Genomic DNA, 13,183 nt, shown 5'->3' with positions numbered 1-13,183 from the left:
GCCGTCCCGCCGGCGCCGTGCCCTTAAGAGATGCCAATTACAAGGGCAGGCATTGATCCGCACCGGCCTTAAGCAGGCGCTGCCCTTGCGCGGGGTTCACTCGACCCAGGCCGGGAGTCTGAGCGGCACCGCGTACCGGAGTGGCTGCGGGTACACCCGCACGCTTCCCTCACACCCGGCACACCCCCGCCCACAGCTCACTGCCCAGCGGCGCCATTGACACGCGCCACCGGAGGCCCAATGGGAAGCCACTAGCCTCCGCCCTGCAGCCAACGGCGGCTTGAAAAGTCGCCGCGCGGCTCTCCCACGCGGGCTGCAGAGGAATGCCGGCAGCTCAGCAGATGACGACCCTCTCCGTCGTGCTTTGCGATAATTTACCCCCTCTCCTGCCGCGTTACTTTACGTCACCCCGCATTCTCCCGTCCCCATAACCATCTCCCCGACTGCGGAGCTCGGGAGGAGGGAGGTGGGGCTGCCGCGGCCAATAGGCGCCGAGAGCACCATGGTGACGGAGTGGGAGGGGGCGGGGACGTTGCCGTAAAGCGAGTGCCGGGCGGGGGCTTGGGGGACTTGTCACTGTTGCAGGTGGTGGCAGTGCAGGAGACCGGCGGTTTGTGTGCTTCCTGCCACCTAGGGCTGCCATGGCGGGGGCACTGGCCCGCAAGGCCGTGGACTATGTACGCAGCAAGGAGTTCAGGGACTACCTCATGAGGTGAGCGCGGGGCGAGGGTCGTCACTGGCTGCCGCTCTCGCCTCTGCCTTGGGCGGCCGCTCCCGCAGCTCTGCCCGGGCGACTGGTAGGGGTCAGCGTCCCTTCAACACCCGCCGCCGTTCCTTGTAGCCTTGAAGCGCCTAAGACGGCGGCGGCCGAGAGACGTCGTTTGACCTCTACCGGGGTCACCCTTCTTCGGCAGTTGAGCGGAGGGAGGAGGGGACGAGGGGCCCGAGAGGGCGCCAGCTCCCGTCGGGGGAGAGCGAAGCCGGCGCGGAGGTGCCGAGGGGCATGGTTGCAGGGACGCGGGGCTTGACATGCCATTGCGGTGCCAGTGCGCCCCTGTCAAGTCGGCTTGCGGAGGCTGTAAGGGCCGTCAGTCTCCCTCCCACCCCGCCTCGGGCGGTTCGGGTTTGACCTTGAAGCGAAGCGATGCGGTTTGAAACTGCCGCGGCGGCTGTCTTTTCCTGTGCTCTTCTGCTGTCTGGGAAACCTATCGGCTCTTTCCAGCGCGGAGTGCAGCCTCTCAGCAGACAGCCCTCGCTGAGGGGACAGAAGTGGCAGCAGGCACAGAAGTCGGGGGCATACACACTCTGACCATTGTCTGCAGCCAGGACAGAAAGAGACAGTTGTGGGCAGAAGCGAGGTTGGCAACAGATGCAGTCTTACGACCTTTTATTTAGATCTCCTGAGTATGTATAAATAGGTACATTTTTCAGAGGCTTGTCCCACTTTCTGGGAGTGTGGCTTAAGTCACCTCCCAGAGGGCTCAATACTAGTTTCAAGTTTTAGTTTATGTGCTGTAATAAGGGGTATGATGCCTGAACTGAAATCACATGGATATTTTGAAGATACAGTTGTGGCATAATTCTATAAATCTGGTGGAACTGCTGTACTGGAACTGTCTCAAATAGGCAGGCTGAAGTTTCCTTGGCAGACAAGCAGTTCAGTAAAACCTGACAAATAAAAATGGGCTCTTCTAATAAAGGTGGTTGAGCAACCTTTCACTGTAGCTCTTGCTGTTCTACCTATGTCTATTGCAACTGTTTTTTAATGTTAAGCAAGTATGTAGGAGTATGTCTCTTTTATCTGAGAAACTTAAAGTAGTAGGATATGGTGTAAGCCAGTAATGGAAAATAGGTTGTAATACAAAAGCTCAGTAAGCAGAAGGGTCCATTTGGCATTTGCAAAATCAAGTTCCACAGTAACAGTCGGGCAAAAAGATGAGTAAAATATGGCAAGGAAGAGAATACCCCTGAAGCAAAACAATGCAAACTCAGTAGACTTCTATGTGGATTCCTTCAGAAAGTCTTAAAGATGCTGCATAAGCTTGATAGATGCATTTTAATGTTCATTTTTAGTTAACTGTACCAGATTTTATGCAAAGCATGTAAATGTCCAGTAAAACAGTCTGCTTTTTAATTAGAGAAGCAAGCAAAAATGTGGAAGACATGACAGCTACTAACACCATCGCAGCTACTTGCTGGAAGTATCTCTTTTTTTACCAAAGACTGAGAAGGTAGCTTTTCAGCTGTATTTCATCTTAATTCTAGCCTTGAAATAAGCTAGCTATATAAAACTATTTAAAAAAAAATTTAAAAAAAAAAGGTATTCCACAGGATTCTACATTTGTGGGATGTGTTCTGCCTTGTTACGTACAAAGATGCTCTATGTGATATGGCTAAGTTGTTGGCTTTGAGTTTAAGATTTAGGTAACAGTCAACAAAAGACTGTAGTCTGTCTTCTCCATAGGAGAAATATGTGTCTGCTTTAGAGCTCTATCTTGTTACATTCCTTCCTGAAGGCTCTTGCTTCTCCAGAATGCAGGATTCTATCCTGAATAAAATTCCCTTCTTGTCTTGCCCACAGAACAAGAATTTCCTCAAAGCTCTGATGGTATGGTATCATTCTAGAAATTGGCATCTAATCACCGCTTTATAAATGTGAAACTTGTTTGTGTAAAATGATGAATTAAGACAGTTTACTATACCAGTGTTCTGCTTTAAATTGCTTGATCCTAAATAGAACAACTGTAGTCACCCAAAGCAGTGAAATTGAATGTTCTATTATTATAGCTTGGGGCAATCAAAACTTGTAGACCTCTATAGGAATAAGTAACTACAGTTTCAGCTTCATGACTTGAAAACACAAAAGCAAGCGTAATGAATGCATGACCCTTTTCTCAGGTGAATATCTGACATGTGAAATGCATTACATCATGGCTTAGCATTTGGATCTTGCACAATGAAACAAGATAAATTGCCTTTAAAACTGTCAGTAATAATTACATGTTCTGCCAGTTTTGTATCTGACTTCTCTTAAGTGGTGATTGATAGGGATCTGAGTAACTAAATCATGTAAGTATAGATTTTACCCTAACCGTACCTTAATGTTTTAAAGTAAGCATAGTAAGACTGTAAGCTGTAGGTAGAGTTTCCTGCTTCTTGTGAAATGCAGCAGTAATGTTAATTTAAAACTGGCTGATTAGCATATGAAACATGAAGTGCCACAGATCCTAAAAATATCAGATATCACTGAAGTTGTATTATCTAAGCCACAGATTGTAGGCAGCTGAGTCCACTTACTTTCTATCTTAACAGTTTAAAACACTGTCTTACGAAAACATATGCAGTAAGATGGTTTTCCTCTTTTGAGGGTGAAGGCCACTATATGCTACTAAAGACAAGCCCTGGCATCTTACTGTAGAAGCTTAAATTACTGCAGTCACATAATGAATCCCAAGGAGTCCCAAAGTCTTCTGGTAGAAAAACAGAGACTGCCATCTTTTGGGGCACTTCTGAAATGACTTTTCCTGATGACTCAGCAGTAATGCAAAAGTAGTGACTCTGTTACTGTGGATGGCTTTGAAATAGCTGGGTAGTTTGTTCACTTGTGTTGATGTAAGCTGGCTAGGGCATTTTTTTTAGAATTGAAATTAACTTTAAAAGGGGTATCATCAGTGGTATGAATAGAATTAGCTAATCTTTGGTTCTCATTAGTAAGTCTCTAAACAGAAGAATGTAAGAACTTAACATCCTTTACTGGTCTGTGCTAGAAACTGAAGGACACAGTGCCTGCTGGCATTGTCTTGTATGCTCTGAGAAATGAACAGTCTAACTCTTGCAGAAATGAACAACACATCTCTTCCAAAACAATCCAAATCCTCCAAAGAAGGTAACACTCTTTCCACTTCAGGGGATGGCAGTGCATGGAAACAACTTCCACTCTAAAAATGGAGGTTGACTTCTGTTAGCACAAAAACATTGTGCCAAGAGACACATCTCAACTTGTTTAGTTAAGGTTTTATGAAAAAGCAAAGTGTGCACCTGTCTTGTGAACTTCAGTTAATGATTGCTGCAGTTCAGTTAATAAGAAAACAAAATCCAAGTGGTTAGACTAGTCAAAGACACCCTAACAAAGCATACTCTACCTCTGGAGCCCTTAGTATAGGGAAGACAGGGATGACAGGGACTTGTTGGAGTGAGTCCAGAGGAAGGCCACAAAAATTAGAGAAATGGAATGCTGTGAGGACAGGCTGAGAGAGGCAGGAATTTTCAGCCTGGAGAAGGTTCTGGGGAGACCGTATTGCCACCTTCCAGTACTTAAGTACTTAGGTGATAGATGCCTCTTATCTGGAAACATTAAGGGTCAGGTTGATTTGGACTCTGAACAACCTGATCTCATTGATTATGTCCCTGCTTACTGCAGAGGCTTGGGATAGATGACTCTTGAAGGTGCCTTCCAACCCAGCCATTCTGACATCTTGAAGAGTCTTTGGCTTGTAAAAACAACTCACAGAAATGCATGTCATGTCATTTCCTAAGTAGACCTGGCTGTTCCCTTGCTGTAACTATTTGTAAAACAGTTATCTAAGAAAATGGAAATTGCTATAAGACTGTTATGAAGTGTTCTGCATCTCAGGGCAGCAGTAGGCTATTAGTAGCTGGCTTTTTCTACATCATAATTCAGAATTGAGCCCTATCACTATCCATATTAGAGAATATTTAAAAGTTCTGAAGCATTAGGAAAGGTGTTAATAGCAACATATCTGAAGTATATGCTACAGTCTAACTTTCAAACAGTTTATTAAGTTATTATATACATAATTCAGTACCTCTGTGATCACTTAAATGACCCCATAAATGACTGTAGTGCAACTGCATGTTAGATTACTGAAAACTTGTCATAGTTTGTCACAGTTGGCATGAACCTAGTGACCGTGAGATCTGTGGCAGTGCTTGGTTTGACCTACTTATGTGGGTATGCAGAATTCCAGGTAGCTTTTTCAAAACTTCCACAGCGGAACTGTAACAGTTTAGCTTTGTCATGACAAACCTGGATGGCTTTTGGCATCCCTTTAAAGTAGTTGGTGTGGGATCTTGGAGGCTTTGAAGTCTACAGGGGACAAATATCTTCCACAGACTGTAATGGGATTTTATCTTGCTAGGAAAAAGATACTTGAGCGGCAAACACTTGTCACAATGACAGCTCTTGAAATAAATACGATTTTAAATACTGTTGCATTAAGCAAGGGTAGAACAACAGCAGTTTCCCAGCTTCTACCTGTTTTCTGTTTGTGGTACACTTCTCTCTACGTTAATAATGAAAGAAACTAACAATTTTTTTCTTTTTTCTTCCATGTTTGTTTTTGTTTGAATGGAAACGATGATGGCCCACTTGAACAGTACGGTAAGAAAAGAGAGGGGATTCCTGGTTTCATGTTCTCACTAACTTCAGTAACTTGCAGTCTTTTTGCCCCAGCACTATTACAACCTTGTCTACATCTGAAAAGCATACTGCAAACGTTCAGGAGTGATGCACTAGTAATATTTCTGCAGAAGTCTGAGGTTAAGGTGACCAAACATTAGCTCCTTCAGAATGTCTTGTAAAGTGATCACTCAAAATTAAGGGGGTTTCATTTCTTCTATATTCTTTGCTAAGGAGACCAGATCAATCTGGAGCTACTCTTCTGTGTAGCAACAATACTAGTATTGAACTACCCGGCTTATTTTTAACCAGCTTTACTTCAGACAACAAATAGTACAATATAACTCTGGCTATAGACTTTCTTTCCTTGAGTTTGCTCCTGAAACTGGGAGTGATTATTTTATGCTTGTTACACTGTGAATCACAATGTTATGGAAGACTTTCTCTTCTGTGTAGACCAAAGACAAATAGTACAGGTGTAGGTTAATTATTTTGTCTGGAAACATGAAAGGGCTGCCTGCCTGGAAGTACTTAAAACTGCATAACCATCTCAAGTGAGAAAGTTCCAAATCTGCATACCTAGTCAGCACATGAAAGGCACTGCAGCAGTGCTGCTGGAACGTGAACTGATGATTCTTCAGCTTGTGCAGTCTGAGCTTGAAGTTGTCCATAGTTTATAGTGTATTATTTATCTATGTTCTAGTGACAGCTGAGTTAAGTAAAACCGCCAAGTTGGCTTGGTTTACTTTTCAGAACAGAAATCATGACTAAGATTCTTGAGCTGTAATTGTTTCATAGATTCAAAAAAATCAAGATTAGAGCCCTAAAAACCCATTGTCCTGAAACTACAATTGTTGAAATGAGGCTCCTGAAATGGCTGTAAAAACCTCACCAAGTACACATACTGCTTCACCAGTTACCTTTTGCAGTCTGCTTTAGTGTGGTTATGCTACCTTAAGCTGTCTTGCTGTCTCACTGCAAATACTCATAGTTATTTAACTAGATGTTTGCTTCTAGTCCTCTTACTGTCCCTTTAAATTATTTAAATAGGTACATTAAAGCCTTTTAAACCAACATCTTGTGTGCTGCTGACTTTTGTGTGTGAATGTTTTTGTTCTGTTGCCACATCTTCTGTGTAAGGGGTGTAATAGATACATTTCTTTACACTAGCAGTGTAAGTACCATGTAGCCATGCAACTTTTCTGTTCTGCCATGTTATCTGATGTGCTTGAGCTGCTTTAACCATTAGATTTAAATTTTCCCTGCAGTGGGAATGTAATCAACAAATGCATTTATTGCCGTCTGTGGTTTGGACCAATGCATGTTCTGTAGACACTTGCAAAAATACTACATTGTTTTGCATGTTGCACTAAGGCTAAACTATCAAAACAGTGTGTACAACTTAACTAAAAGAAGTATAGAAAAAAGAGAGTTTTAAGTTTCTTGTATTGGAATCGAAATCTCCAAGAAGCAAGTGTGGTTTTTAATCTCGCTGTAGTGTTACATGGTAGTATCCAAACTGTCAAAAGAGTATCTTGGAATTAAAATTGCCAGAAACATAAATATTCACCTGACAATTCCAAGCAATTTGAATATCTGCAGTGTTACAGTTAGGGGAAGCAATAGAAGAACTGATGTACCTGCAAAGCTTTTTTCTTGCGAAGTGCATCTCTTTTGCTTTATCTGGCCATGTTAGTTTCCCATTAGGAAGTGGGTACAAGTACTGCATGCTGCTTCTGTGGAAAGAATTCTACTGAAGCCTTGTCACTTGCAGCAGTAGTAGAAATTGAATGTGTGACACTCAGTTTGGAGCCTTTTAGATTGTACTCAAATTGAGATTGCATCCCTTTGTCTAACTTGGTTCTTTCTATTACTTGCCTCTGTTTTCTGTCTGTTTACACACCTGTAGCTAACAGTTCTACTCTTAATGTCTGTCTAATCAGTGAGCTGTTTCACAAAGCTCATAATCACAAAGTTGTTTCAGCTATTGAAGATAAAGCTGTAGGTAAAAGTTGGGTTTGGTTGCATGGCTCTGCTCTTCAAAGAGATGGTGTGAGCACTTGGAAGATGCTTGCTGAGTGTTTCTTGATCCTCAGCATGAAAGCAGTTTTTCACTACAGCAATTCCTTGTGCTCTCATTACACTGTTGAGGAGCATTATTTGAAAGAAATGAATGCTAATTCTCTCCACAGAAGTGAGCTGTAAATCTGAAGTTATTATATGACTATACTTACTGGATTGCTTAATAATGGCAAATAACAGGTAAAGAATCACAGAAATGTAGGATGTTTTAGCTTGGAAGGGACTTTTAAAGGTTATCTAATGCCAACCCCTGCAATGAGCAGGGGCATATTCAACTAGATTAGGTTACCCATCAACCTGGCCTTTAATGTTTCCAGGAAAGGGGTATCTACCACCTTTCTGGGAAACCTGGTCCAGTGTTTCACCACCTTCATTTTAAAAAAATTCTCCCTTTTATCTAATCTAAATCTACTTTTACTTAGTCTAAAACCATTACCCCTTGTCCCCTTACAACAAGCCTTGCTAAAAAGATTGTCCCCAGCTTTCTTATATACTCCCTTTAGGTGTTGAAAGGCTGCAATAAGGTCTCCCTGGGGCTTTCTCTTCACCAGATTGAATAACCCAAACTCTCTTAGCCTAATCTCATAAGAGATGTGCCCCCAGATCATTTTTGTGGCCCACCTCTGGCTGTGCTCCAACAAGCCTATGTCTTGTGCTGAAATTCCCAGAGATGGACGCAGTACTTCAGGTGAGGTCTCACCAGAATGGAGTGTTGCAGCAGGATTACTTCTCTTGATCTGCTAGCCACACTTCTTTTGATGCAGCCCGGAATGCAATTGGCCTTCTGGACTGAAAGTATGCATTGTTGGTTCACATCCAGCTTTTCATCCCACAGCACCTACAAGTCTTTCTCTGGGTCAGAGCCTGACCCAACTGGAGAACCTTGCACTTGGCCTCATTGAACCTCATAAAGTTCACAGAGGCCCACTTGAGCTTGTCCAGGTCCTACTAGATGACATCCTGTCCCTCTGGCATTTAAGTTGCACCACTCAGCTTGGTATCATCTGCGAACTGCTGAGGGTGCACTTGATCTCACTCTCTGTCACGATGAAGATACTAAACAGCACCGGTCTCAGTACAGACACTTGAGGGACACTGTCACCCATCTCCATCAGGACATTGAGCTTTTGACCACTACCCTCTGGACATGACCATCCAACCAATTAATTATCCACAATCCAGCCTTCAAATATATATCTCCAGAGAGAAAGATGTTCTGGGGGATTGCATCAAAGGCTTTACAGAAGTGTAATTAGAGAAGTTACAGTATAACTAAGGTTGGAAGAGACCTTGAGGATCATCAAGTCCAACCTGTCACCACAGACCTCATGACTAGACCATGGCACCATGTGCCACATCCAATCTCCTCTTGAAGTCCTATCTGTACAAAACTGCATTTCAATGGCCTACAACAGTTCCTTTCCAGACTGCAAGAAGATTCAGAGGGTGTTCCTCCTTTCATCCTGAGAACTAGATCCTGCTAGAATGATTTAGTTTATTTCTCTTATATCAAAAGTAGCTTTGTCTTAACTTGGAGTTTTACCTGTAACCCTGTCCAATGAAGCTTCATGTGGCTAAGGAAAACCATAAGAAAACTGCAGATGGTCTGTGTTTCTGTGTAACTTCATTTTCCTCTTCCCTCTTTACAGCACTTTTGGGGGCCAGTTGCCAACTGGGGACTTCCTGTTGCTGCTATTAATGACATGAAGAAATCTCCAGAAATCATTAGTGGCCGAATGACATTTGGTAAGACCCAAGACACATTTCTTGTGAATAAACCAGCTTGCAGAACACAGATTCTGTTCTTCAAGCAGTGATATATTATTAGTTGCTTGCAGACCTGTGTTCAAAGCAGACACAGATACCAAGTGTCTTGTTAAATAAATTCAGAGACTGTTTGAAAACTGAAATACTGAAAAGTTGCAGAGCTCTTTTTCAGAGGACTTTCCTGTAATCTGAGGGGAGTGAGGCAGGTCTTGAATCTCAGCAGTTTTGATCACCAGCTCATTCCTTAAAGTATACTTCTTTTGGTATCTTATGCTACTGTATGCACTTGTTCAGAAATGCATCTCTTCACCCAACTTTCGTTTTTGTATCAAGAATAGTGATGCCTTGTGGTTAGTGTAAGACTTAAATATCAACAGTGACAAAGTGAAGAACTGGTAATGCTTGGTCTGCAGGTTTCAAACAGCAGCTGAAGGACATTAACTCAGTTAAAACAGTTACCTTTGAGAGGCTAGTGTGACTCCTAACAAAATAGTGTGAAAATTCCTTTTGAAATGCATAAGTGATACTTTTCCCACCTTTTTTGGAACACACAGTTTTTCTGAATTTTACTGTTTGAATACTTCTCTAGGATCATAAATCTAATAGCTTTAATTTATTAGCTTAATTTTTTGGGCCTTATGTCACTTCCTTAACTTAGTTAATAACTTAATTCTGAGTAATTCTTCTCCCTGAAGCAAAATACCTTTGGGTTAAGGAATTTTACAGCCTTATGCTCAGTAAGTTCTCAGGGTAATTTAGTCTCCTTGAGTTGGAAGACTAATTTAATTAGTCTCTGGTATAGTGAAACTGTTTTACACAGAGTGTCTTGGAGGCAGCTACCCAGTTCAGCAAAGTCGAGACGCTTTCTTAATCTTTACAAGTACATATAGGGTAGTACATGTGTTACATTTATTTCCATCTGCTAGGTTCTATTCTATACTTAATAAAAAGCTGTTTTCTTTGAGCAATTAATTTCCCCATTTTATTTTTTATCTTTAAACCTGTCAGAACTGCACAAAACTATTGACTTCTTGAGTTGTGATTTCTTGCATTTAAATGCAATTATGATAGGAGAGTAGATAAAAATTATTTCTCATCTTCCTGGAAAACAGGTAACGAAGCTTTATGCTTCTGAATGTTCGTGATTTTCTGGGGGTGTAAACCTCCTTCTTTTAAAGTCCATTTTAGAATATTCCTAGGAAGAAATATATCCAAGTAACTAGCATTTTTTAAATTACTCTGTCCTAGAAGCTGTCAGAATAATTGTGTAGGACAAATCACATCTCATTGGGATTAACTTTTATTCTCTTACTGAGATAGTTTAGGTAATAAACTAAAAAGGCTTCAGTTGCGTCACAGGAAAGCATATGAGGAAAATGAGTTTTGGTAGAAAGCTGCAGCCCTGTGGACTTTCATGTGTAGCAAAAATGAGCACTGCTGCTTGTTGTCCTGCATTGGATACTGTCCTGGTTTAAGGCTGGACAGATCCTCTGTTGCCCCAAGAGGGGAAAAAGAATGACACACAAATGTTTTGGATAGTGATGGAAAGCTTAAATGGAAAACCAATTAGTGTTTTACAGAAACTACAAAGTATAGTGGCAAAGATATCCCAAAGCCTTCTCCTCCTGGCATTAGGCCCAGACATGCCAAAGAGGCCTTGAGATACTCTCCCACCATTATCTGGTAGGGAGCATCTCCCACGGGAACAGAGAGGGAAGAAAGAGGAAGAGAATGACTTTGCACGCAAATTTATAGGGCACAGGATTTATGGGCACCCACCGGAGGTGTAACTTACATGGCAGTAACAGGAGGCACCCAGCCTAAAGTGCCACAGATCCTCAATGTAGAACCAGTGGATAACTCAATGCTCTGAGAAGTGTTATCATTACGTTCTGTTAGTATAAAAATTATGCCTCAACAAAATGCAAGTGTCAAAAATAACATACTAAATACCTATCATGTTTTGCAGCACTGTGTTGTTACTCCTTGACTTTCATGAGATTTGCCTACAAAGTGCAGCCACGGAACTGGCTTCTTTTTGCATGCCACTTGACTAATGAAGTTGCACAACTTATTCAAGGAGGACGACTGATCAAACACAGGCAAGTCACCCTTTAGAAAGGGAGGCCATAAGCTTCATTACCTTTTGCAAACTTATTAACAGGCTTTTTGTCAGTAAGTTGAACTATGACTTGTTGCCCTGCACTTCCTTCTGAGGGGTGCGCACAGAAAAGGCTGACAGCCCTTGTGGTCATGGATATAGACAACTTTCAGCAGCTGCTGGCTATTTTAAGTTTTGTTTCATGTATATGTTGATTAGTCTCTGTATGTCCATCTTGGTAACTAATTCCTGAGATGGAAACATCCATAAAACTCCGAATGGGCTCTATGCCTGAAGGACAAATAAAACAAAATGCCTCTAAGCTGACTTCTGTAAGTGGGGTAGATCCAGCTGCTTGTGACTGTAAGCAGTCTCACACTTTTATTGTATAGCAAGCAGTGCAGACACTGCCCCAGACACTGCTGATGAGTAAGGTTTATGGCTTTTCTCTCTTTTGCACCAATAAAGCTATGTGGAGCCTATAGGAGGACAAAGCTCCTCAACTCCTGCTTTTGCATAAACAACTGGGCAGATGTCTTTCATTCCTGAAGTTCTACTGTAATTCCAGATTTTCTTAATAGCAGTTGTAGTTCAATATTCACTCTTACAAAAGCTGTTCTTCTCTTGGCAGGATGGAGAAAAAGAACTAAATAAATAAGTTGAAATAAGCCAAGGAATGTGTTCATCCTGAATTACAACCAAGGAAGACTTGCCATCTACAGTTGCTGTGACAATTACAGTGGGGATGAAACAGAAACACCTATTATGAATGACCCCACCAAGAATCCTCTTACTATTTTTTTTTTTTAATCTTGCCTTTTAAAAAGTACTATTCAGCAATGTAAACCATTGCATTTAAAGTCTTGATGCCTTTATAGGTCTTTAGTAACCACCCTTTTCATAAAGAGTAAGTCATTGAAATAACAAGCAATATTTGAAAATCAACTTTTTCTATCTAACAGTCTACAAAAGTGGCCCATGATGGTTTGACAAAACTTGTTTCCCAGTCAACAAGGACAGAGGTCAGTGAACAGAACTGTAGGTAGTGTCATTGTCCTATATATTAACATTTTCTTAAAAACCACTTAACTTGGGTCTGTTCATTCCTACTCTGTTTCTCTTTTTAACTTAAGCAGGGGCTGGCTAATCCACAAGAACAAATGTGTAGACAGGCAACCTGGAAGTGACCAGCTATCCCTCTTCCCTTACTGCATGCCTTGCCTCAGTAAAGAGACTTCATTAACATAAATTTTTAAGACGCACATTATTTAAGACACAGAAAAGCAAGAGCACAGCACTGAATGAAGGAAGGCAACAAAGTCTGTAACAAGTTCTAAATTGTGGGGTTTTTCCCCTACTGTTTGAGTTGTTCTAGATGTATCTAATCCTTATAAAAGTGAAAACTTAACTTGTTTGAAGTGTAGGATCTGAAGGACACAAAGTGCCTTTCAGCAGTTTTTGACTTCACTTTGGAGAGTGGCTTTCCTGTATGGCCTGCCTGAAAGTTACATTGCTTTGAAGATATAGATGGCAAAGAATGTATATGATGGGGTTTATTTCAGTTCAGTGTATTTGAATAAAGATGTTCCAAATGGCAATAAATCTCTTCAACATTTTGAAAAGTTTTATCATATTGTGATACCACTTGTGAAGTGAAATTGTAGTAGGGGAGTACAACGGCATGAAGCAAAAAAACAGGCTGGAAAGATAAATGGTATTATCAGTCTCCTTTCCCTGGTATTATGCCTGAGTTCAGGTAAGTGTCCTCTGGATCCTACCTAATACCTAGCAAACTCCCTTCCTCCCAAAGGAGA

At 41.7% G+C, this 13,183-nt stretch overlaps 1 protein-coding gene across 1 annotated transcript; it reads left to right on the top strand.

Annotated features, from left to right (window-relative positions):
* The first annotated feature begins 535 nt into the window (after positions 1 to 535).
* MPC1 (mitochondrial pyruvate carrier 1) lies at positions 536 to 12,966 on the top strand. Its single transcript, XM_054162774.1, has 5 exons — positions 536 to 712; positions 5,398 to 5,401; positions 9,151 to 9,247; positions 11,238 to 11,370; positions 12,001 to 12,966. Exons 1-5 carry the CDS (start codon positions 642 to 644, stop codon positions 12,017 to 12,019), a joined length of 324 nt encoding a protein of 107 aa, XP_054018749.1. The 5' UTR covers positions 536 to 641; the 3' UTR covers positions 12,020 to 12,966.
* The last annotated feature ends 217 nt before the right edge of the window (positions 12,967 to 13,183 follow it).

Source organism: Dryobates pubescens, chromosome 6, assembly GCF_014839835.1.
Source record: "Dryobates pubescens isolate bDryPub1 chromosome 6, bDryPub1.pri, whole genome shotgun sequence".
Taxonomy (NCBI): domain Eukaryota; kingdom Metazoa; phylum Chordata; class Aves; order Piciformes; family Picidae; genus Dryobates; species Dryobates pubescens.
This window is presented reverse-complemented; position numbering and strand designations above follow the sequence as displayed.